Below are 27,379 nucleotides of genomic sequence, written 5' to 3'. Positions count from 1 at the left end.
TCGTTGGACTCAATGGAGTTGGAACGTGGTCACCTCTCCGAAGCTGGACGGGTTCCGCCGGAGGTTGGGCGTGTTGCGCCGAAACCCAAACCGCCCGTTGTAGCCTATCAGCGGCTTGATGTCCGACATGAGACCACTGTGGTTGCTCACCTGCTCTCGGGAGTGACCTGTCCGGTGCAGAGACAAGATACCAGTGACTCTGAGCAATGATGATGATGATGTAAAACCTGTATGGATGATGAATCCCATGTAGGCCTACTGATGTAAAACCTGTATGGATGATGAATCCCATGTAGGCCTACAGATGTAAAACCTGTATGGATGATGAATCCCATGGAGGCCTACTGATGTAAAACTTGTATGGATGATGAATCGCATGGAGGCCTACTGATGTAAAACCTGTATGGATGATGAATCCCATGGAGGCCTACTGATGTAAAACTTGTATAGATGATTAATCCCATGTAGGCCTACTGATGTAAAAGCTGTATAGATGATAAATCCCATGTAGGACTACTGATGTAAAAACCTGTATAGATGATAAATCCCATGTAGGCCTACTGATGTAAAACCTGTATGGATGATTAATCCCATGTAGGCCTACTGATGTAAAACCTGTATGGATGATAAATCCCATATAGGCCTACTGATGTAAAACCTGTATAGATGATAAATCCCATGTAGGCCTACTGATGTAAAAACCTGTATAGATGATAAATCCCATGTAGACCTACTGATGTAATTGCTGTATAGATGATAAATCCCATGTAGGCCTACTGATGTAAAACCTGTATAGATGATAAATCCCATGTTGGCCTACTGATGTAAAACCTGTATAGATGATAAATCCCATGTAGGCCTACTGATGTAAAACCTGTATAGATGATAAATCCCATGTAGGCCTACTGATGTAAAACCTGTATAGATGATAAATCCCATGTAGGCCTACTGATGTAAAACCTGTATAGATGATAAATCCCATGTAGGCCTACTGATGTAAAACCTGTATAGATGATAAATCCCATGTAGGCCTACTGATGTAAAACCTGTATAGATGATAAATCCCATGTAGGCCTACTGATGTAAAACCTGTATAGATGATGAACCCCATGTAGGTCCTACTGATGTAAAAACCTGTAGAGATGATAAATCCCATATAGGCCTACTGATGTAAAACCTGTATGGATGATTAATCCCATGTAGGCCTACTGAAGTAAAACCTGTATAGATGATAAATCCCATGTAGGCCTACTGATGTAATTGCCGTATAGATTATGAATCCCATGTATTTACATTTACATTACATTTAAGTCATTTAGCAGACGCTCTTATCCAGAACGATGTAGACCTACTGATGTAAAACCTGTATAGATGATGAACCCCATGTAGGCCTACTGATGTAAAAACCTGTATAGATGATAAATCCCATGTAGGCCTACTGATGTAAAACCTGTATGGATGATTAATCCCATGTAGGCCTACTGATGTAAAACCTGTATGGATGATAAATCCCATATAGGCCTACTGATGTAAAACCTGTATAGATGATGAACCCCATGTAGGCCTACTGATGTAAAAACCTGTATAGATGATAAATCCCATGTAGGCCTACTGATGTAAAACCTGTATGGATGATTAATCCCATGTAGGCCTACTGATGTAAAACCTGTATGGATGATAAATCCCATATAGGCCTACTGATGTAAAACCTGTATAGATGATAAATCCCATGTAGGCCTACTGATGTAAAAGCCTGTATAGATGATAAATCCCATGTAGGCCTACTGATGTAAAACCTGTATAGATGATAAATCCCATGTAGGCCTACTGATGTAAAACCTGTATAGATGATAAATCCCATGTAGGCCTACTGATGTAAAACCTGTATAGATGATAAATCCCATGTAGGCCTACTGATGTAAAACCTGTATAGATGATAAATCCCATGTAGGCCTACTGATGTAAAACCTGTATAGATGATAAATCCCATGTAGGCCTACTGATGTAAAACCTGTATAGATGATAAATCCCATGTAGGCCTACTGATGTAATTGCCGTATAGATTATGAATCCCATGTATTTACATTTACATTACATTTAAGTCATTATGACGCTCTTATCCCAGAGCGATGTAGACCTACTGATGTAAAACCTGTATAGATGATGAACCCCATGTAGGCCTACTGATGTAAAAACCTGTATAGATGATAAATCCCATGTAGGCCTACTGATGTAAAACCTGTATGGATGATTAATCCCATGTAGGCCTACTGATGTAAAACCTGTATGGATGATAAATCCCATATAGGCCTACTGATGTAAAACCTGTATGGATGATTAATCCCATGTAGGCCTACTGATGTAAAACCTGTATAGATGATAAATCCCATGTAGGCCTACTGATGTAAAACCTGTATAGATGATAAATCCCATGTAGGCCTACTGATGTAAAAACCTGTATAGATGATAAATCCCATGTAGACCTACTGATGTAATTGCTGTATAGATGATAAATCCCATGTAGGCCTACTGATGTAAAACCTGTATAGATTATAAATCCCATGTAGACCTACTGATGTAAAACCTGTATAGATGATAAATCCCATGTAGGCCTACTGATGTAAAACCTGTATAGATGATAAATCCCATGTAGGCCTACTGATGTAAAACCTGTATAGATGATAAATCCCATGTAGGCCTACTGATGTAAAACCTGTATAGATGATAAATCCCATGTAGGCCTACTGATGTAAAACCTGTATAGATGATAAATCCCATGTAGGCCTACTGATGTAAAACCTGTATGGATGATAAATCCCATGTAGGACTACTGATGTAATTGCCGTATAGATGATTAATCCCATGTAGGCCTACTGATGTAAAACCTGTATAGATGATAAATCCCATGTAGGCCTACTGATGTAAAACCTGTATAGATGATAAATCCCATGTAGGCCTACTGATGTAAAACCTGTATAGATGATAAATCCCATGTAGGCCTACTGATGTAAAACCTGTATAGATGATAAATCCCATGTAGGCCTACTGATGTAAAACCTGTATAGATGATGAACCCCATGTAGGTCCTACTGATGTAAAAACCTGTAGAGATGATAAATCCCATATAGGCCTACTGATGTAAAACCTGTATGGATGATTAATCCCATGTAGGCCTACTGAAGTAAAACCTGTATAGATGATAAATCCCATGTAGGCCTACTGATGTAATTGCCGTATAGATTATGAATCCCATGTATTTACATTTACATTACATTTAAGTCATTTAGCAGACGCTCTTATCCAGAACGATGTAGACCTACTGATGTAAAACCTGTATAGATGATGAACCCCATATAGGCCTACTGATGTAAAAACCTGTATAGATGATAAATCCCATGTAGGCCTACTGATGTAAAACCTGTATAGATGATAAATCCCATGTAGGCCTACTGATGTAAAACCTGTATAGATGATAAATCCCATATAGGCCTACTGATGTAAAACCTGTATAGATGATGAACCCCATGTAGGCCTACTGATGTAAAAACCTGTATAGATGATAAATCCCATGTAGGCCTACTGATGTAAAACCTGTATGGATGATTAATCCCATGTAGGCCTACTGATGTAAAACCTGTATGGATGATAAATCCCATATAGGCCTACTGATGTAAAACCTGTATAGATGATAAATCCCATGTAGGCCTACTGATGTAAAAGCCTGTATAGATGATAAATCCCATGTAGGCCTACTGATGTAAAACCTGTATAGATGATAAATCCCATGTAGGCCTACTGATGTAAAACCTGTATAGATGATAAATCCCATGTAGGCCTACTGATGTAAAACCTGTATAGATGATAAATCCCATGTAGGCCTACTGATGTAAAACCTGTATAGATGATAAATCCCATGTAGGCCTACTGATGTAAAACCTGTATAGATGATAAATCCCATGTAGGCCTACTGATGTAAAACCTGTATAGATGATAAATCCCATGTAGGCCTACTGATGTAATTACCGTATAGATTATGAATCCCATGTATTTACATTTACATTACATTTAAGTCATTTAGCAGACGCTCTTATCCAGAGCGATGTAGACCTACTGATGTAAAACCTGTATAGATGATGAACCCCATGTAGGCCTACTGATGTAAAAACCTGTATAGATGATAAATCCCATGTAGGCCTACTGATGTAAAACCTGTATGGATGATTAATCCCATGTAGGCCTACTGATGTAAAACCTGTATGGATGATAAATCCCATATAGGCCTACTGATGTAAAACCTGTATGGATGATTAATCCCATGTAGGCCTACTGATGTAAAACCTGTATAGATGATAAATCCCATGTAGGCCTACTGATGTAAAACCTGTATAGATGATAAATCCCATGTAGGCCTACTGATGTAAAAACCTGTATAGATGATAAATCCCATGTAGACCTACTGATGTAATTGCTGTATAGATGATAAATCCCATGTAGGCCTACTGATGTAAAACCTGTATAGATTATAAATCCCATGTAGACCTACTGATGTAAAACCTGTATAGATGATAAATCCCATGTAGGCCTACTGATGTAAAACCTGTATAGATGATAAATCCCATGTAGGCCTACTGATGTAAAACCTGTATAGATGATAAATCCCATGTAGGCCTACTGATGTAAAACCTGTATAGATGATAAATCCCATGTAGGCCTACTGATGTAAAACCTGTATAGATGATAAATCCCATGTAGGCCTACTGATGTAAAACCTGTATGGATGATAAATCCCATGTAGGACTACTGATGTAATTGCCGTATAGATGATTAATCCCATGTAGGCCTACTGATGTAAAACCTGTATAGATGATAAATCCCATGTAGGCCTACTGATGTAAAACCTGTATAGATGATAAATCCCATGTAGGCCTACTGATGTAAAACCTGTATAGATGATAAATCCCATGTAGGCCTACTGATGTAAAACCTGTATAGATGATAAATCCCATGTAGGCCTACTGATGTAATTGCCGTATAGATTATGAATCCCATGTATTTACATTTACATTACATTTAAGTAATTTAGCAGACGCTCTTATCCAGAGCGATGTAGACCTACTGATGTAAAACCTGTATAGATGATGAACCCCATGTAGGCCTACTGATGTAAAAACCTGTATAGATGATAAATCCCATGTAGGCCTACTGATGTAAAACCTGTATGGATTATTAATCCCATGTAGGCCTACTGATGTAAAACCTGTATGGATGATAAATCCCATATAGGCCTACTGATGTAAAACCTGTATGGATGATTAATCCCATGTAGGTCTACTGATGTAAAACCTGTATAGATGATAAATCCCATGTAGGCCTACTGATGTAAAACCTGTATAGATGATAAATCCCATGTAGGCCTACTGATGTAAAAACCTGTATAGATGATAAATCCCATGTAGACCTACTGATGTAATTGCTGTATAGATGATAAATCCCATGTAGGCCTACTGATGTAAAACCTGTATAGATTATAAATCCCATGTAGACCTACTGATGTAATTGCTGTATAGATGATAAATCCCATGTAGGCCTACTGATGTAAAACCTGTATAGATTATAAATCCCATGTAGACCTACTGATGTAAAACCTGTATAGATGATAAATCCCATGTAGGCCTACTGATGTAAAACCTGTATAGATGATAAATCCCATGTAGGCCTACTGATGTAAAACCTGTATAGATGATAAATCCCATGTAGGCCTACTGATGTAAAACCTGTATAGATGATAAATCCCATGTAGGCCTACTGATGTAAAACCTGTATAGATGATAAATCCCATGTAGGCCTACTGATGTAAAACCTGTATAGATGATAAATCCCATGTAGGCCTACTGATGTAAAACCTGTATAGATGATAAATCCCATGTAGGCCTACTGATGTAAAACCTGTATAGATGATAAATCCCATGTAGGCCTACTGATGTAATTGCCGTATAGATTATGAATCCCATGTATTTACATTTACATTACATTTAAGTCATTTAGCAGACGCTCTTATCCAGAGCGATGTAGACCTACTGATGTAAAACCTGTATAGATGATGAACCCCATGTAGGCCTACTGATGTAAAAACCTGTATAGATGATAAATCCCATGTAGGCCTACTGATGTAAAACCTGTATGGATGATTAATCCCATGTAGGCCTACTGATGTAAAACCTGTATGGATGATAAATCCCATATAGGCCTACTGATGTAAAACCTGTATGGATGATTAATCCCATGTAGGCCTACTGATGTAAAACCTGTATAGATGATAAATCCCATGTAGGCCTACTGATGTAAAACCTGTATAGATGATAAATCCCATGTAGGCCTACTGATGTAAAAACCTGTATAGATGATAAATCCCATGTAGACCTACTGATGTAATTGCTGTATAGATGATAAATCCCATGTAGGCCTACTGATGTAAAACCTGTATAGATTATAAATCCCATGTAGACCTACTGATGTAAAACCTGTATAGATGATAAATCCCATGTAGGCCTACTGATGTAAAACCTGTATAGATGATAAATCCCATGTAGGCCTACTGATGTAAAACCTGTATAGATGATAAATCCCATGTAGGCCTACTGATGTAAAACCTGTATAGATGATAAATCCCATGTAGGCCTACTGATGTAAAACCTGTATAGATGATAAATCCCATGTAGGCCTACTGATGTAAAACCTGTATGGATGATAAATCCCATGTAGGACTACTGATGTAATTGCCGTATAGATGATTAATCCCATGTAGGCCTACTGATGTAAAACCTGTATAGATGATAAATCCCATGTAGGCCTACTGATGTAAAACCTGTATAGATGATAAATCCCATGTAGGCCTACTGATGTAAAACCTGTATAGATGATAAATCCCATGTAGGCCTACTGATGTAAAACCTGTATAGATGATAAATCCCATGTAGGCCTACTGATGTAATTGCCGTATAGATTATGAATCCCATGTATTTACATTTACATTACATTTAAGTAATTTAGCAGACGCTCTTATCCAGAGCGATGTAGACCTACTGATGTAAAACCTGTATAGATGATGAACCCCATGTAGGCCTACTGATGTAAAAACCTGTATAGATGATAAATCCCATGTAGGCCTACTGATGTAAAACCTGTATGGATGATTAATCCCATGTAGGCCTACTGATGTAAAACCTGTATGGATGATAAATCCCATATAGGCCTACTGATGTAAAACCTGTATGGATGATTAATCCCATGTAGGCCTACTGATGTAAAACCTGTATAGATGATAAATCCCATGTAGGCCTACTGATGTAAAACCTGTATAGATGATAAATCCCATGTAGGCCTACTGATGTAAAAACCTGTATAGATGATAAATCCCATGTAGACCTACTGATGTAATTGCTGCATAGATGATAAATCCCATGTAGGCCTACTGATGTAAAACCTGTATAGATTATAAATCCCATGTAGACCTACTGATGTAATTGCTGTATAGATGATAAATCCCATGTAGGCCTACTGATGTAAAACCTGTATAGATTATAAATCCCATGTAGACCTACTGATGTAAAACCTGTATAGATGATAAATCCCATGTAGGCCTACTGATGTAAAACCTGTATAGATGATAAATCCCATGTAGGCCTACTGATGTAAAACCTGTATAGATGATAAATCCCATGTAGGCCTACTGATGTAAAACCTGTATAGATGATGAACCCCATGTAGGCCTACTGATGTAAAAACCTGTAGAGATGATAAATCCCATATAGGCCTACTGATGTAAAACCTGTATGGATGATTAATCCCATGTAGGCCTACTGAAGTAAAACCTGTATAGATGATAAATCCCATGTAGGCCTACTGATGTAATTGCCGTATAGATTATGAATCCCATGTATTTACATACCTTAAGGGAACATTTCGACAATCACCGTATAGTTAGTGAGAAAGTCCCTATTGGAACTGTACGGTCCCTTACTAGACGTCCGAAAACATTTTAGAAATTCGGGGGACGGCGTCGGGCAGCGGTAGGGCCAGACCTACCGGGAAGTCATCAAATGAACTTTGTCGGACATTCGGTTTTCGTTTAATAAAATAAACAAATTTTAGCCCATTTTTGCGCAATGCCGAAATATCCCACAAGAGGGCATAAGCAATCATATTGCTATTGGACAAAACATCACGAATCACGACGTGCCATATCTCGGAAACCGAAAATATTTCGAAGCGAAACTTGGTGGGCGTAGGTTTGGCATTATGGGAAGATGGCCCGAACAAGATGGCGTCTAGGCCTCAACGGTTTTTTGAGTTATGGCCATATTTCTGGGATTAAAGGTCCAAAATGAAAATAGAGAAAAGATTTTTTTCACTTCACGTCAAAGTCAAGGAGCCTCCGGTGTCAATAAAAAAAATCGGCCATTTATCTATCGTCATTTACGAGAAATCGTACGTTGACCAGATCGTGATGTTCAGATATAGGTGTTTTTTTTTTCAACGGTTACAGATCCAGTTGCAGGGTGTTCATACGAGTATTTTTAAAATGTGCTGCGGAGCTCTGCGACATTTCTGTGATTTTCTATGATTTTCTGAAATAACACACACTCACTAAACCCTCCGTAAATAACTCAGTTCTTAACGTAAAGACTTAAAACTCAGGATTCTGTAAAGGCATACCCCAATGAGGATATGAGTTTATTTATAGCTTCCTGTGCCAACCGGAAGTGCCATAATTGGTGTCTCAGGGGCTGTTTGGAAGGGTTAAAAAAATCAGATCTGTCCAAAACTTCATATGTGTGATTAGACAACCCCCATGAACTGTAAATCAGTCATTTTTTCCCAACAGATGTCAAAGAAAAGCTCTCACACACACACACACAGCAAGGATGGAGTGACAAAGCGTGGTGTTTAAAGACACAGAGAGCAGGCAATGGCATAAACATAATCCCAAGGCAGGGCCGAGTCCAACGAGGTGCCCCGCTTGACCGTAGCTCACTCGGTCTGAGCGCAGCGACCATGAGAAAAATAGGCCCACAATGAAGCCTGCACCACAATGTCATTTGATTTTGGGTGACAGCGGCGGAACCGTTAGGTTTAGAAGGACAATTCAAACACAGGACTGTTCCTAAGGTCCTCCCGATCTGTGCAAGCCTAACCTTGACTGTGTGGCATTAACCTTTCACAGTTAAAAGAAGGTGTTTACAAAAAAACAGTGTGCATTGACTTCTCTCCCCATAGGAATACATTGCCTGCTCCCCTAAATACAACCTGGGGTCTTTATGGGTTATGAATGCTGTATGAACCTGTCTTCTATGACATTCCATCAGACCACTATGAGGTCTACCTGTGTCGATTCTAAGCTTCCTGGAGCAACCGGAAGTGGTTAGATTGACCCAAAAGGTATTTGGATGTACATCACCTCGAAAGGTGCCGAGGCCTCTGCATTATTCAACCCTGTGTAGATCAGTCAATTCTCAACTTAAAGACTTAAAACTCAGGATTCCCTAGGTTTCTATGTCAGTCAAGACATGTGTGTATTTATAGCTTCCTGTGCCAACCGGAAGTGCCATAATTGGTGACTCAGGGGCTGTTTGGAAGGGTTAAAAAAATCAGATCTGTCCAAAACTTCATATGTGTGATTAGACAACCCCCATGAACTGTAAATCAGTCATTTTTCCCAACAGATGTCAAAGAAAAGCTCTCACACACACACACAGCAAGGATGGAGTGACAAAGCGTGGTGTTTAAAGACACAGAGAGCAGGCAATGGCATAAACATAATCCCAAGGCCGTGCCGAGTCCAACGAGGTGCCCCTCTTGACCGTAGCTCGCTCGGTCTGAGCGCAGCGACCATGAGAAAAATAGGCCCACAATGATGCCTGCACCACAATGTCATTGGATTTTGGGTGACAGCGGCGGAACCGTTAGGTTTAGAAGGACAATTCAAACACAGGACTGTTCCTAAGGTCCTCCCGATCTGTGCAAGCCTAACCTTGACTGTGTGGCATTAACCTTTCACAGTTAAAAGAAGGTGTTTACAAAAAAACAGTGTGCATTGACTTCTCTCCCCATAGGAATACATTGCCTGCTCCCATTAAATACAACCTGGAGTCTATATGGGTTATGAATGCTGTATGAACCTGTCTTCTATGACATTCCATCAGACCACTATGAGGTCTACCTGTGTCGATTCTAAGCTTCCTGGAGCAACCGGAAGTGGTTAGATTGACCCAAAAGGTATTTGGATGTACATCACCTCGAAAGGTGCCGAGGCCTCTGCATTATTCAACCCTGTGTAGATCAGTCAATTCTCAACTTAAAGACTTAAAACTCAGGATTCCCTAGGTTTCTATGTCAGTCAAGACATGTGTGTATTTATAGCTTCCTGTGCCAACCGGAAGTGCCATAATTGGTGACTCAGGGGCTGTTTGGAAGGGTTAAAAAAATCAGATCTGTCCAAAACTTCATATGTGTGATTAGACAACCCCCATGAACTGTAAATCAGTCATTTTTCCCATAAAAATTCAAAGGAAAAATAAATCACACAGATACACAACTTGGATGGAGGGACGTATTGGGGTGTGTAGAGACTGACAATGCCTCCAATAGTTAGCTTTGTTCGAGCTAAAAAAGAACCGTCAGACCTAGAGTTCCGAAACTTTAGAATCCTGTTCTAGACCTCAGGTAGATAGTGCGTGGTGAGTTACGGCGCTCTAGGAGGTTCTCGGACCGAGAAACAGCGTCGAACATTTGCAATGACTTCAATTCATTTTGACCATTACGAAAATGGCGACATTTAGAAATGTCCCAGAGACACAAGACTAGGTGCATTGTGACCGTCTCGGCCCATAGAGACAGAACCCAACATCTCGGTCCGATAGCTCATTCAAGGACCCCGTAGCAAGGCATTGAAAAAAGTGGATTTTCAGCACCAATTAGGCTTTTACTCGGACACCAAATGACCTATCGGGCCGAAACTCGGGATTCGGGGTCGCCTCACATAGGACTACACATAATGTCCGAACTGGCCCCGCAGCTAGAAAGTAACTATGTGTTTTATGGTTTTTTAATGTTTTGTACCGAAGGCCTTGTGAATTTTGGGCCAGCTCTGAAGTATGTTATACTTGGCTCCTAAATGAGTTGGGAAAAGTGGGTTTGGTGTCAGTTTGTATCAGTTTGGTGTCAGAATGATATCAAATTGACTGATGGACGGTGACTTGCAGGTGACTCTTGTCCATTAGCAATATGTTTAAGTGGTGAGGTACCATCACCAAAAGCGACATTCTGAAATCAACCCAAACGAGCAATGGAGAGGTACCAGTATCACTGCCCAGCCATCCTGAGGTCATCGGGCCAGTCAATTTGGCATTCCTGCATGATTTGCAAATTTATGGCATGACAAATTGGTGATGGTGACTGCCCAGTTAACCATATGGCAAATGCACAGTGACTTTGCAAAAGTGAGAAAACATGACCAAATGGACATTCTGAAATCAACCCAAACGAGTGATGGAGAGGTACCAGAATCACTGCCAAGCCATCCCGAGGTCATCGGGCCAGTCAATTTGGCATTCCTGCAAAAATTTTCAGTGACTTTGCAAAAGTAAGTAACATTTGCAATATGTTTAAGCGGTGAGGTACCATCACCAAAAGCGACATTCTGAAATCAACCCAAACGAGCGATGGAGAGGTACCAAAATCACTGCCCAGCCATCCCTATGTCATCGGGCCAGTCAATTTGGCATTCCTGCAAAAATTTTCAGTGACTTTGAAAAAGTAAGGAACATTTGCAATATGTTTTAACAGTGAGGTACCATCACCAAAAGCGACATTCTGAAATCAACCCAAACGAGCCATGGAGAGGTACCAGTATCACTGCCCAGCCATCCCGAGGTCATCGGGCCAGTCAATTTGGCATTCCTGCATGATTTTTATAGCATGACAAATTGGTGATGGTGACTGCCCAGTTAACCATATGGCAAATGCACAGTGACTTTGAAAGAGTGAGAAAAATCACCAAATGGACATTCTGAAATCAGCCCAAACGAGCGATGGAGAGGTACCAGTATCACTGCCCAGCCATTCCGAGGTCATCGGGCCAGTCAATTTGGCATTCCTGCAAAAAAATTTTGTGACTTTGCAAAAGTAAGGAACATTTGCAATATGTTTAAGCGGTGAGGTACCATCACCAAAAGCGACATTCTGAAATCAACCCAAACGAGCGATGGAGAGGTACCAGTATCACTGCCCAGCCATCCCGAGGTCATCGGGCCAGTCAATTTGGCATTCCTGCATGGTTTTTATAGCATGACAAATTGGTGATGGTGACTGCCCAGTTAACCATATGGCAAATGCACAGTGACTTTGAAAGAGTGAGAAAAATCACCAAATGGACATTCTGAAATCAGCCCAAACGAGCGATGGAGAGGTACCAGTATCACTGCCCAGCCATTCCGAGGTCATCGGGCCAGTCAATTTGGCATTCCTGCAAGAATTTTTTGTGACTTTGAAAAAGTAAGGAACATTTGCAATATGTTTTAACAGTGAGGTACCATCACCAAAAGCGACATTCTGAAATCAACCCAAACGAGCCATGGAGAGGTACCAGTATCACTGCCCAGCCATCCCGAGGTCATCGGGCCAGTCAATTTGGCATTCCTGCAAAAATTTTCAGTGACTTTGAAAAAGTAAGGAACATTTGCAATATGTTTTAACAGTGAGGTACCATCACCAAAAGCGACATTCTGAAATCAACCCAAACGAGCCATGGAGAGGTACCAGTATCACTGCCCAGCCATCCCGAGGTCATCGGGCCAGTCAATTGGCATTCCTGCAAAAATTTTCAGTGACTTTGCAAAAGTAAGGAACATTTGCAATATGTTTTAACAGTGAGGTACCATCACCAAAAGCGACATTCTGAAATCAACCCAAACGAGCGATGGAGAGGTACCAGTATCACTGCCCAGCCATCCTGAGGTCATCGGGCCAGTCAATTTGGCATTCCTGCATGATTTTTATGGCATGACAAATTGGTGATGGTGACTGCCCAGTTAACCATATGGCAAATGCACAGTGACTTTGCAAAAGTGAGAAAAATCACCAAATGGACATTCTGGAATCGACCCTAACGAGTGATGGAGAGGTACCAGAATCACTGCCAAGCCATCCCGAGTTCATCGGGCCAGTCAATTTGGCATTCCTGCACAAATTGTCAGTGACTTTGCAAAAGTAAGGAACATTTGCAATATGTTTTAACAGTGAGGTACCATCACCAAAAGCGACATTCTGAAATCAACCCAAACGAGCCATGGAGAGGTACCAGTATCACCCAGCCATCCCGAGGTCATCGGGCCAGTCAATTTGGCATTCCTGCAAAAATTTTCAGTGACTTTGCAAAAGTAAGGAACATTTGCAATATGTTTTAACAGTGAGGTACCATCACCAAAAGCGACATTCTGAAATCAACCCAAACGAGTGATGGAGAGGTACCAGAATCACTGCCAAGCCATCCCGAGGTCATCGGGCCAGTCAATTTGGCATTCCTGCAAGAATTTTTGTGACTTTGCAAAAGTAAGGAACATTTGCAATATGTTTAGCGGTGAGGTACCATCACCAAAAGCGACATTCTGAAATCAACCCAAACGAGCCATGGAGAGGTACCAGTATCACTGCCCAGCCATCCCGAGGTCATCGGGCCAGTCAATTTGGCATTCCTGCAAAATTTTCAGTGACTTTGAAAAAGTAAGGAACATTTGCAATATGTTTTAACAGTGAGGTACCATCACCAAAAGCGACATTCTGAAATCAACCCAAACGAGCCATGGAGAGGTACCAGTATCACTGCCCAGCCATCCCGAGGTCATCGGGCCAGTCAATTTGGCATTCCTGCATGATTTTTATAGCATGACAAATTGGTGATGGTGACTGCCCAGTTAACCATATGGCAAATGCACAGTGACTTTGAAAGAGTGAGAAAAATCACCAAATGGACATTCTGGAATCAACCCTAACGAGCGATGGAGAGGTACCAGAATCACTGCCAAGCCATCCCGACTTCATCGGGCCAGTCAATTGGCATTCCTGCAAAAATTTTCAGTGACTTTGCAAAAGTAAGGAACATTTGCAATATGTTTTAACAGTGAGGTACCATCACCAAAAGCGACATTCTGAAATCAACCCAAACGAGCCATGGAGAGGTACCAGTATCACTGCCCAGCCATCCCGAGGTCATCGGGCCAGTCAATTTGGCATTCCTGCAAAAATTTTCAGTGACTTTGCAAAAGTAAGGAACATTTGCAATATGTTTTAACAGTGAGGTACCATCACCAAAAGCGACATTCTGAAATCAACCCAAACGAGCCATGGAGAGGTACCAGTATCACTGCCCAGCCATCCCGAGGTCATCGGGCCAGTCAATTTGGCATTCCTGCATGATTTTTATGGCATGACAAATTGGTGATGGTGAATGCCCAGTTAACCATATGGCAAATGCACAGTGACTTTGCAAAAGTGAGAAAACATAAACAAATGGACATGATGAAATCAACACCACGAGTGATTGAAAGGAACAACAATCACTGCCCGGCCATCCCGAGTTCATCAGGCCAGTCAATTTTGCATTTCTGAAGGATTTTTGAGCATGTCAAATTTCTTATGACATTTGGCCCCCACAAAACATATGCCTTATGCACAAGCAAAAAAAAAAAAAAACATTATAATAATAAAATATGACTAAAGTATGTTGATACAGTTCTTATACGTGTGTAACTGACACAAAATTCGAAAAAATTTCGAAAAACGGTCCAGAAAGCACTTTTTAGGGGTGTGTGAAGTTTTTTTATGAAATGTAATAATTTTTGACTTTTGACTTCTGACTTCCTATGAAATCATATTGCAGATGGACAAAACACATGCAATATGCGCAAGTAAAAAAAAAAAAAATTATGATAATAAAATATGACTAAAGTATGTTGATACAGTTCTTATACGTGTGTAACTGACACAAAATGCGAAAAAATTTGAAAAACGGTCCAGAAAGCACTTTTTTAGGGGTGTGTGAAGTTTTTATGAAATTTAAGAATTTTTGACTTTTGACTTCTGACTTCCTATGAAATCATATTGCAAATGGACAAAACATATGCAATATGCGCAAGTAAAAAAATGTAAAAAATTATGTTAATAAAATTGGACAAAAGTATTTTCATACAGTTCTTATACATGTGTAATTGTCAAAAAAAGCGAAAGAATTTCGAAAAACGGTCCAGAAAGCACTTTTTTAAGGGGTGATACGTTTTTTTCAAAAAATTCGTTTTTTCAAAATTTGGCTTTTGGATGTTGACTTGGAGTCCAATACCAATATGAAAAACCATGGTGGAGTGCAATCGCCACCTGTTGGATTTTTGAGGTGTTACAACTGGCAATACCCATATGGCAATAGAAGTAAACTTTGCATGAATCAACGCCGCTTTGGGTGGTATTGGCCAATGTGTGCATGGTTCGGTCAATGCCAATAACTTGCCATTCATTTTTGTCCACTACGGGGGTGAATTCCCTTACATTTACATTACATTTAAGTCATTTAGCAGACGCTCTTATCCAGAGCGATGTAGACCTACTGATGTAAAACCTGTATAGATGATGAACCCCATGTAGGCCTACTGATGTAAAAACCTGTATAGATGATAAATCCCATGTAGGCCTACTGATGTAAAACCTGTATGGATGATTAATCCCATGTAGGCCTACTGATGTAAAACCTGAATGGATGATAAATCCCATATAGGCCTACTGATGTAAAACCTGTATGGATGATTAATCCCATGTAGGCCTACTGATGTAAAACCTGTATAGATGATAAATCCCATGTAGGCCTACTGATGTAAAACCTGTATAGATGATAAATCCCATGTAGGCCTACTGATGTAAAAACCTGTATAGATGATAAATCCCATGTAGACCTACTGATGTAATTGCTGTATAGATGATAAATCCCATGTAGGCCTACTGATGTAAAACCTGTATAGATTATAAATCCCATGTAGACCTACTGATGTAAAACCTGTATAGATGATAAATCCCATGTAGGCCTACTGATGTAAAACCTGTATAGATGATAAATCCCATGTAGGCCTACTGATGTAAAACCTGTATAGATGATAAATCCCATGTAGGCCTACTGATGTAAAACCTGTATAGATGATAAATCCCATGTAGGCCTACTGATGTAAAACCTGTATAGATGATAAATCCCATGTAGGCCTACTGATGTAAAACCTGTATGGATGATAAATCCCATGTAGGACTACTGATGTAATTGCCGTATAGATGATTAATCCCATGTAGGCCTACTGATGTAAAACCTGTATAGATGATAAATCCATGTAGGCCTACTGATGTAAAACCTGTATAGATGATAAATCCCATGTAGGCCTACTGATGTAAAACCTGTATAGATGATAAATCCCATGTAGGCCTACTGATGTAAAACCTGTATAGATGATAAATCCCATGTAGGCCTACTGATGTAATTGCCGTATAGATTATGAATCCCATGTATTTACATTTACATTACATTTAAGTCATTTAGCAGACGCTCTTATCCAGAGCGATGTAGACCTACTGATGTAAAACCTGTATAGATGATGAACCCCATGTAGGCCTACTGATGTAAAAACCTGTATAGATGATAAATCCCATGTAGGCCTACTGATGTAAAACCTGTATGGATGATTAATCCCATGTAGGCCTACTGATGTAAAACCTGTATGGATGATAAATCCCATATAGGCCTACTGATGTAAAACCTGTATGGATGATTAATCCCATGTAGGCCTACTGATGTAAAACCTGTATAGATGATAAATCCCATGTAGGCCTACTGATGTAAAACCTGTATAGATGATAAATCCCATGTAGGTCTACTGATGTAAAAACCTGTATAGATGATAAATCCCATGTAGACCTACTGATGTAATTGCTGTATAGATGATAAATCCCATGTAGGACTACTGATGTAAAACCTGTATAGATTATAAATCCCATGTAGACCTACTGATGTAAAACCTGTATAGATGATAAATCCCATGTAAGCCTACTGATGTAAAACCTGTATAGATGATAAATCCCATGTAGGCCTACTGATGTAAAACATGTATAGATGATAAATCCCATGTAGGCCTACTGATGTAAAACCTGTATAGATGATAAATCCCATGTAGGCCTACTGATGTAAAACCTGTATAGATGATAAATCCCATGTAAGCCTACTGATGTAAAACCTGTATGGATGATAAATCCCATGTAGGACTACTGATGTAATTGACGATAGATGATTAATCCCATGTAGGCCTACTGATGTAAAACCTGTATAGATGATAAATCCCATGTAGGCCTACTGATGTAAAACCTGTATAGATGATAAATCCCATGTAGGCCTACTGATGTAAAACCTGTATAGATGATAAATCCCATGTAGGCCTACTGATGTAAAACCTGTATAGATGATAAATCCCATGTAGGCCTACTGATGTAATTGCCGTATAGATTATGAATCCCATGTATTTACATTTACATTACATTTAAGTCATTTAGCAGACGCTCTTATCCAGAGCGATGTAGACCTACTGATGTAAAACCTGTATAGATGATGAACCCCATGTAGGCCTACTGATGTAAAAACCTGTATAGATGATAAATCCCATGTAGGCCTACTGATGTAAAACCTGTATGGATGATTAATCCCATGTAGGCCTACTGATGTAAAACCTGTATGGATGATAAATCCCATATAGGCCTACTGATGTAAAACCTGTATGGATGATTAATCCATGTAGGCCTACTGATGTAAAACCTGTATAGATGATAAATCCCATGTAGGCCTACTGATGTAAAACCTGTATAGATGATAAATCCCATGTAGGCCTACTGATGTAAAAACCTGTATAGATGATAAATCCCATGTAGACCTACTGATGTAATTGCTGTATAGATGATAAATCCCATGTAGGCCTACTGATGTAAAACCTGTATAGATTATAAATCCCATGTAGACCTACTGATGTAATTGCTGTATAGATGATAAATCCCATGTAGGCCTACTGATGTAAAACCTGTATAGATTATAAATCCCATGTAGACCTACTGATGTAAAACCTGTATAGATGATAAATCCCATGTAGGCCTACTGATGTAAAACCTGTATAGATGATAAATCCCATGTAGGCCTACTGATGTAAAACCTGTATAGATGATAAATCCCATGTAGGCCTACTGATGTAAAACCTGTATAGATGATGAACCCCATGTAGGCCTACTGATGTAAAAACCTGTAGAGATGATAAATCCCATATAGGCCTACTGATGTAAAACCTGTATGGATGATTAATCCCATGTAGGCCTACTGAAGTAAAACCTGTATAGATGATAAATCCCATGTAGGCCTACTGATGTAATTGCCGTAGATTATGAATCCCATGTATTTACATTTACATTACATTTAAGTCATTTAGCAGACGCTCTTATCCAGAGCGATGTAGACCTACTGATGTAAAACCTGTATAGATGATGAACCCCATGTAGGCCTACTGATGTAAAAACCTGTATAGATGATAAATCCCATGTAGGCCTACTGATGTAAAACCTGTATGGATGATTAATCCCATGTAGGCCCACTGATGTAAAACCTGTATGGATGATAAATCCCATATAGGCCTACTGATGTAAAACCTGTATAGATGATGAACCCCATGTAGGCCTACTGATGTAAAAACCTGTATAGATGATAAATCCCATGTAGGCCTACTGATGTAAAACCTGTATGGATGATTAATCCCATGTAGGCCTACTGATGTAAAACCTGTATGGATGATAAATCCCATATAGGCCTACTGATGTAAAACCTGTATAGATGATAAATCCCATGTAGGCCTACTGATGTAAAAGCCTGTATAGATGATAAATCCCATGTAGGCCTACTGATGTAAAACCTGTATAGATGATAAATCCCATGTAGGCCTACTGATGTAAAACCTGTATAGATGATAAATCCCATGTAGGCCTACTGATGTAAAACCTGTATAGATGATAAATCCCATGTAGGCCTACTGATGTAAAACCTGTATAGATGATAAATCCCATGTAGGCCTACTGATGTAAAACCTGTATAGATGATAAATCCCATGTAGGCCTACTGATGTAAAACCTGTATAGATGATAAATCCCATGTAGGCCTACTGATGTAATTGCCGTATAGATTATGAATCCCATGTATTTACATTTACATTACATTTAAGTCATTTAGCAGACGCTCTTATCCAGAGCGATGTAGACCTACTGATGTAAAACCTGTATAGATGATGAACCCCATGTAGGCCTACTGATGTAAAAACCTGTATAGATGATAAATCCCATGTAGGCCTACTGATGTAAAACCTGTATGGATGATTAATCCCATGTAGGCCTACTGATGTAAAACCTGTATGGATGATAAATCCCATATAGGCCTACTGATGTAAAACCTGTATGGATGATTAATCCCATGTAGGCCTACTGATGTAAAACCTGTATAGATGATAAATCCCATGTAGGCCTACTGATGTAAAACCTGTATAGATGATAAATCCCATGTAGGCCTACTGATGTAAAAACCTGTATAGATGATAAATCCCATGTAGACCTACTGATGTAATTGCTGTATAGATGATAAATCCCATGTAGGCCTACTGATGTAAAACCTGTATAGATTATAAATCCCATGTAGACCTACTGATGTAAAACCTGTATAGATGATAAATCCCATGTAGGCCTACTGATGTAAAACCTGTATAGATGATAAATCCCATGTAGGCCTACTGATGTAAAACCTGTATAGATGATAAATCCCATGTAGGCCTACTGATGTAAAACCTGTATAGATGATAAATCCCATGTAGGCCTACTGATGTAAAACCTGTATAGATGATAAATCCCATGTAGGCCTACTGATGTAAAACCTGTATGGATGATAAATCCCATGTAGGACTACTGATGTAAAACCTGTATAGATGATAAATCCCATGTAAGCCTACTGATGTAAAACCTGTATGGATGATAAATCCCATGTAGGACTACTGATGTAATTGACGATAGATGATTAATCCCATGTAGGCCTACTGATGTAAAACCTGTATAGATGATAAATCCCATGTAGGCCTACTGATGTAAAACCTGTATAGATGATAAATCCCATATAGGCCTACTGATGTAAAACCTGTATAGATTATAAATCCCATGTAGACCTACTGATGTAAAACCTGTATAGATGATAAATCCCATGTAGGCCTACAGATGTAAAACCTGTATAGATGATAAATCCCATGTAGGCCTACTGATGTAAAACCTGTATAGATGATAAATCCCATGTAGGCCTACTGATGTAAAACCTGTATAGATGATAAATCCCATGTAGGCCTACTGATGTAAAACCTGTATAGATGATAAATCCCATGTAGGCCTACTGATGTAAAACCTGTATGGATGATAAATCCCATGTAGGACTACTGATGTAAAACCTGTATAGATGATAAATCCCATGTAAGCCTACTGATGTAAAACCTGTATGGATGATAAATCCCATGTAGGACTACTGATGTAATTGACGTATAGATGATTAATCCCATGTAGGCCTACTGATGTAAAACCTGTATAGATGATAAATCCCATGTAGGCCTACTGATGTAAAACCTGTATAGATGATAAATCCCATATAGGCCTACTGATGTAAAACCTGTATAGATGATGAACCCCATGTAGGCCTACTGATGTAAAAACCTGTATAGATGATAAATCCCATGTAGGCCTACTGATGTAAAACCTGTATGGATGATTAATCCCATGTAGGCCTACTGATGTAAAACCTGTATGGATGATAAATCCCATATAGGCCTACTGATGTAAAACCTGTATAGATGATAAATCCCATGTAGGCCTACTGATGTAAAAGCCTGTATAGATGATAAATCCCATGTAGGCCTACTGATGTAAAACCTGTATAGATGATAAATCCCATGTAGGCCTACTGATGTAAAACCTGTATAGATGATAAATCCCATGTAGGCCTACTGATGTAAAACCTGTATAGATGATAAATCCCATGTAGGCCTACTGATGTAAAACCTGTATAGATGATAAATCCCATGTAGGCCTACTGATGTAAAACCTGTATAGATGATAAATCCCATGTAGGCCTACTGATGTAAAACCTGTATAGATGATAAATCCCATGTAGGCCTACTGATGTAATTGCCGTATAGATTATGAATCCCATGTATTTACATTTACATTACATTTAAGTCATTTAGCAGACGCTCTTATCCAGAGCGATGTAGACCTACTGATGTAAAACCTGTATAGATGATGAACCCCATGTAGGCCTACTGATGTAAAAACCTGTATAGATGATAAATCCCATGTAGGCCTACTGATGTAAAACCTGTATGGATGATTAATCCCATGTAGGCCTACTGATGTAAAACCTGTATGGATGATAAATCCCATATAGGCCTACTGATGTAAAACCTGTATGGATGATTAATCCCATGTAGGCCTACTGATGTAAAACCTGTATAGATGATAAATCCCATGTAGGCCTACTGATGTAAAACCTGTATAGATGATAAATCCCATGTAGGCCTACTGATGTAAAAACCTGTATAGATGATAAATCCCATGTAGACCTACTGATGTAATTGCTGTATAGATGATAAATCCCATGTAGGCCTACTGATGTAAAACCTGTATAGATTATAAATCCCATGTAGACCTACTGATGTAAAACCTGTATAGATGATAAATCCCATGTAGGCCTACTGATGTAAAACCTGTATAGATGATAAATCCCATGTAGGCCTACTGATGTAAAACCTGTATAGATGATAAATCCCATGTAGGCCTACTGATGTAAAACCTGTATAGATGATAAATCCCATGTAGGCCTACTGATGTAAAACCTGTATAGATGATAAATCCCATGTAGGCCTACTGATGTAAAACCTGTATGGATGATAAATCCCATGTAGGACTACTGATGTAATTGCCGTATAGATGATTAATCCCATGTAGGCCTACTGATGTAAAACCTGTATAGATGATAAATCCCATGTAGGCCTACTGATGTAAAACCTGTATAGATGATAAATCCCATGTAGGCCTACTGATGTAAAACCTGTATAGATGATAAATCCCATGTAGGCCTACTGATGTAAAACCTGTATAGATGATAAATCCCATGTAGGCCTACTGATGTAATTGCCGTATAGATTATGAATCCCATGTATTTACATTTACATTACATTTAAGTAATTTAGCAGACGCTCTTATCCAGAGCGATGTAGACCTACTGATGTAAAACCTGTATAGATGATGAACCCCATGTAGGCCTACTGATGTAAAAACCTGTATAGATGATAAATCCCATGTAGGCCTACTGATGTAAAACCTGTATGGATGATTAATCCCATGTAGGCCTACTGATGTAAAACCTGTATGGATGATAAATCCCATATAGGCCTACTGATGTAAAACCTGTATGGATGATTAATCCCATGTAGGCCTACTGATGTAAAACCTGTATAGATGTATAGGATGATAAAACCTGTATAGATGATAGGCCTACTGATGTAAAAACCTGTATAGATGATAAAAAACCTGTATGTATAGATGATAATCCCATGTAGGCCTACTGATGTAAAACCTGTATAGATGATAAATCCCATGTAGGCCTACTGATGTAAAACCTGTATAGATGATAAATCCCATGTAGGCCTACTGATGTAAAACCTGTATAGATTATAAATCCCATGTAGACCTACTGATGTAAAACCTGTATAGATGATAAATCCCATGTAGGCCTACTGATGTAAAACCTGTATAGATGATAAATCCCATGTAGGCCTACTGATGTAAAACCTGTATAGATGATAAATCCCATGTAGGCCTACTGATGTAAAACCTGTATAGATGATAAACCCCATGTAGGCCTACTGATGTAAAAACCTGTAGAGATGATAAATCCCATATAGGCCTACTGATGTAAAACCTGTATGGATGATTAATCCCATGTAGGCCTACTGATGTAAAACCTGTATAGATGATAAATCCCATGTAGGCCTACTGATGTAATTGCTGATTATGAATAGATTATGAATCCCATGTAGACTACTGATGTAAAACTGTATAGATGATAAATGTACTACTGATGTAAAAACCTGTATAGATGATAAATCCCATGTAGGCCTACTGATGTAAAACCTGTATGGATGATTAATCCCATGTAGGCCTACTGATGTAAAACCTGTATGGATGTATAGGCCTACTGATGTAAAACCTGTATAGATGATGAACCCCATGTAGGCCTACTGATGTAAAAACCTGTATAGATGATAAATCCCATGTAGGCTTACTGATGTAAAACCTGTATGGATGATTAATCCCATGTAGGCCTACTGATGTAAAACCTGTATAGATGATAAATCCCATGTAGGCCTACTGATGTAAAAAAACCTGTATATGATGATAAATCCCATGTAGGCCTACTGATGTAAAACCTGTATAGATGATGGATGATAATGTATTTACATTTACATTACATTTAAGTCATTTAGCAGACGCTCTTATCCAGAGCATGTAGACCTACTGATGTAAAACCTGTATAGATGATGAACCCCATGTAGGCCTACTGATGTAAAAACCTGTATAGATGATAAATCCCATGTAGGCCTACTGATGTAAAACCTGTATGGATGATTAATCCCATGTAGGCCTACTGATGTAAAACCTGTATGGATGATAAATCCCATATAGGCCTACTGATGTAAAACCTGTATGGATGATAAATCCCATGTAGGCCTACTGATGTAAAACCTGTATAGATGATAAATCCCATGTAGGCCTACTGATGTAAAACCTGTATAGATGATAAATCCCATGTAGGCCTACTGATGTAAAAACCTGTATAGATGATAAATCCCATGTAGACCTACTGATGTAATTGCTGTATAGATGATAAATCCCATGTAGGCCTACTGATGTAAAACCTGTATAGATTATAAATCCCATGTAGACTGATGTAAAACCAGATGATGTAAAACCTGTATAGATGATGAATCCCATGTAGGCCTACTGATGTAAAACCTGTATAGATGATAAAATGTCCTACTGATGTAAAATGTAGATGCCATGTAGGCCTACTGATGTAAAACCTGTATAGATGATAAATCCCATGTAGGCCTACTGATGTAAAACCTGTATAGATGATAAATCCCATGTAGGCCTACTGATGTAAAACCTGTATGGATGATGATTAAAAGGCCTGATGTAAAACCTGTATAGATGATAAATCCCATGTAGGCCTACTGATGTAAAACCTGTATAGATGATAAATCCCATGTAGGTCTACTGATGTAAAACCTGTATGGATGATAAATCCCATATAGGCCTACTGATGTAATTGCTAGTATAGATTTTATTTGAGATCCAGAGCATGTAGACCTACTGATGTAAAACCTGTATAGATGATGAACCCCATGTAGGCCTACTGATGTAAAAATGTAGATGATAAACCTAGGCCTATGATGTAAAAGATGGATGATTAATCCCATGTAGGCCTACTGATGTAAAACCTGTATGGATGATAAATCCCATATAGGCCTACTGATGTAAAACCTGTATGGATGATTAATCCCATGTAGGCCTACTGATGTAAAACCTGTATAGATGATAAATCCCATGTAGGCCTACTGATGTAAAACCTGTATAGATGATAAATCCCATGTAGGCCTACTGATGTAAAAACCTGTATAGATGATAAAATGTAGACCTACTGATGTAACTATATAGATGATCAAAAGGCCTACTGATGTAAAACCTGTATAGATTATAAATCCCATGTAGACCTACTGATGTAAAACCTGTATAGATGATAAATCCCATGTAGGCCTACTGATGTAAAACCTGTATAGATGATAAATCCCATGTAGGCCTACTGATGTAAAACCTGTATAGATGATAAATCCCATGATAAAAACCTGTATAGATGATACATGCCTACTAAAACCTGTATAGATGATAAATCCCATGTAGGCCTACTGATGTAAAACCTGTATAGATGATGAATCCCATGTAGGCCTACTGATGTAAAACCTGTATAGATGATAAATCCCATGTAGGCCTACTGATGTAAAACCTGTATAGATGATGATAAATCCCATGTACTACTGATGTAAAAACCTAGGTACTGATGTAAAATGATACATGTAGGCCTACTGATGTAAAACCTGTATGGATGATAAATCCCATGTAGGCCTACTGATGTAAAACCTGTATAGATGATAAATCCCATGTAGGCCTACTGATGTAATGTAAAACCTGTATAGATGATTTAAATCCCATGTAGGTCTACTGATGTAAAACCTGTATGGATGATAAAAATCCCTGATGTAAAACCTGTATGGATGATAAATATAGGCCTACTGATGTAAAACCTGTATGGATGATAAATCCCATGTAGGCCTACTGATGTAAAACCTGTATGGATGATAAATCCCATGTAGGCCTACTGATGTAAAACCTGTATGGATGATAAATCCCATGTAGACCTACTGATGTAAAACCTGTATAGATGATGAACCCCATGTAGACCTACTGCTAAATAAAAGTAGCTTGATTTATTGAATAGAATAGAAGAGCATGTCAGCAGGGTATAGAATAGTTTCTTGAGAATATAACTGTAGCCTATTCTTCAGTCTCCTCCAACTGTTTGTCACTTCACATAGCCTATAGGCCTCTCTCTCCCCCATCCTTAATTTGATAGGTCAAAACAATGGCATGCCTTGATTATTTACACCTGGTGGCCAGAAAAGCCACCACCTGTAAAAAAGTAGCTGTGGATAAGAGTCAGCTAAATGACCAACTTATACAATGTAAATGTAAACTTATTTCTCTGATTCTGTGGACCTAATTTGATGTCAAACAGGACATATTATGAATCCCGTTTAATGCAAATAAATAAATAAAAAATAGAATAGAACAGCCTATATAATAGAATAGAATAGAATATCCTAGAATATAATAGAACAGCCTACCTGCTCCGGAAGTGTTCCTCAGGTCTAGGGACTTTTGGGCAGCGGCGCTCTTCAGTTCCTTGTTCTCGGTCTTCTGCGGGACCCTCCGCACCGACGGGGTGGTCTTCTGTGGGACTCTCTGCACCGACGGGGTGGTCTTCTGTGGGACCCTCTGCACCGATGGGGTGGTCGTATAGCGCGCAGCGTGGGGGTCATTGCGTGCGTCGTACCCGGGGAGCACCGACCAGAGCCGGGGGCGCATGTGTTCATACCCGAGCGCAACCGAACTGACAGCGATGCAGTCGAGCACGAACTTCTGCTCGCGCTTCTCAGGCCCAGAGTGATTCATTTTAGGCAATGCAACTCTGAAATGTCAAAATATATCAAATCAGTCCACATTCAATATATACAAATTAGGCACAGAGCCTTTTAAAATTAGACTTGGCTACTAAAATTAAATAATTTAAAAAGCGGGTCAAATTCGGGCCTAACTGTGCAGTTTTTTATTTTTTATTTATTTCACCTTTATTTAACCAGGTAGGCTAGTTGAGAAGAAGTTCTCATTTGCAACTGTGACCTGGTCAAGATAAAGCCTAGCAATTCGACACATAAAACAACACAGTGTTACACATTACACAGCAGTGTGTGTTATTATACTTATGACCCCAATCCAAAACGTATGGAGGGACATGAATAGCCAAAAACACTCACATGAACAATCACAGCAAAAGCACGTAAAATCAACACTCACTCCCCGGTCAGTTGTGCACCTGCCAATGTGCTCGTTTACACTTTACTTCAAAAGCCTGCTAAATGACGCACATTTAAGTCTTTATTACGTTTCAGCAGATATAGCTGGGAAAATTGCTTCACAATAGGGATGCCAATGCACAATTGCTCATCTACCATTTTTGGTTAAATTGGTCTCAGAAATACAGTGACAATTTTCATGACATGAGCTATCTGGATTCAACTCTGAAGGGATCCTTAAAGTCATTATATATTTGCTTTTAGAAGACATGCTAAAGTTAAAATAAACTAGTTTCTAATCTGCCTATGGTCGCTGTCGCTGGGGGTTGCAAGTGGCTATTGTGACGTCGCTCGTAGCAACAAGGTCAGTGTTGGAGTTGCGCGCCCGGGTGCATTTCGCATCGAGATTTATCACCCGAGGAGACGCACTGTAATGGGCTATCGGCTGGGGAGAATCTGGAAGGCGGGGGAGAATCTGGAAATCGGTGAATTGAGCC

General features: G+C 39.2%; 1 protein-coding gene across 1 annotated transcript; it reads right to left on the bottom strand.

Annotated features, from left to right (window-relative positions):
• Positions 1 to 9: 9 nt before the first annotated feature.
• Positions 10 to 26,481, bottom strand: LOC135535213 (sperm microtubule associated protein 1-like). Its single transcript, XM_064961912.1, has 2 exons — positions 26,154 to 26,481; positions 10 to 167 (listed from the first exon to the last, which is right to left on the bottom strand). Exons 1-2 carry the CDS (start codon positions 26,479 to 26,481, stop codon positions 10 to 12), a joined length of 486 nt encoding a protein of 161 aa, XP_064817984.1.
• Positions 26,482 to 27,379: the final 898 nt, after the last annotated feature.

The sequence above is a fragment of the Oncorhynchus masou genome, unplaced genomic scaffold (genome assembly GCF_036934945.1).
Source record: "Oncorhynchus masou masou isolate Uvic2021 unplaced genomic scaffold, UVic_Omas_1.1 unplaced_scaffold_461, whole genome shotgun sequence".
NCBI classification, from domain to species: Eukaryota; Metazoa; Chordata; class Actinopteri; order Salmoniformes; family Salmonidae; genus Oncorhynchus; species Oncorhynchus masou.
Note: the sequence above shows the minus strand (reverse complement) of the source record. Positions and strands in the feature narration are given on the sequence as shown.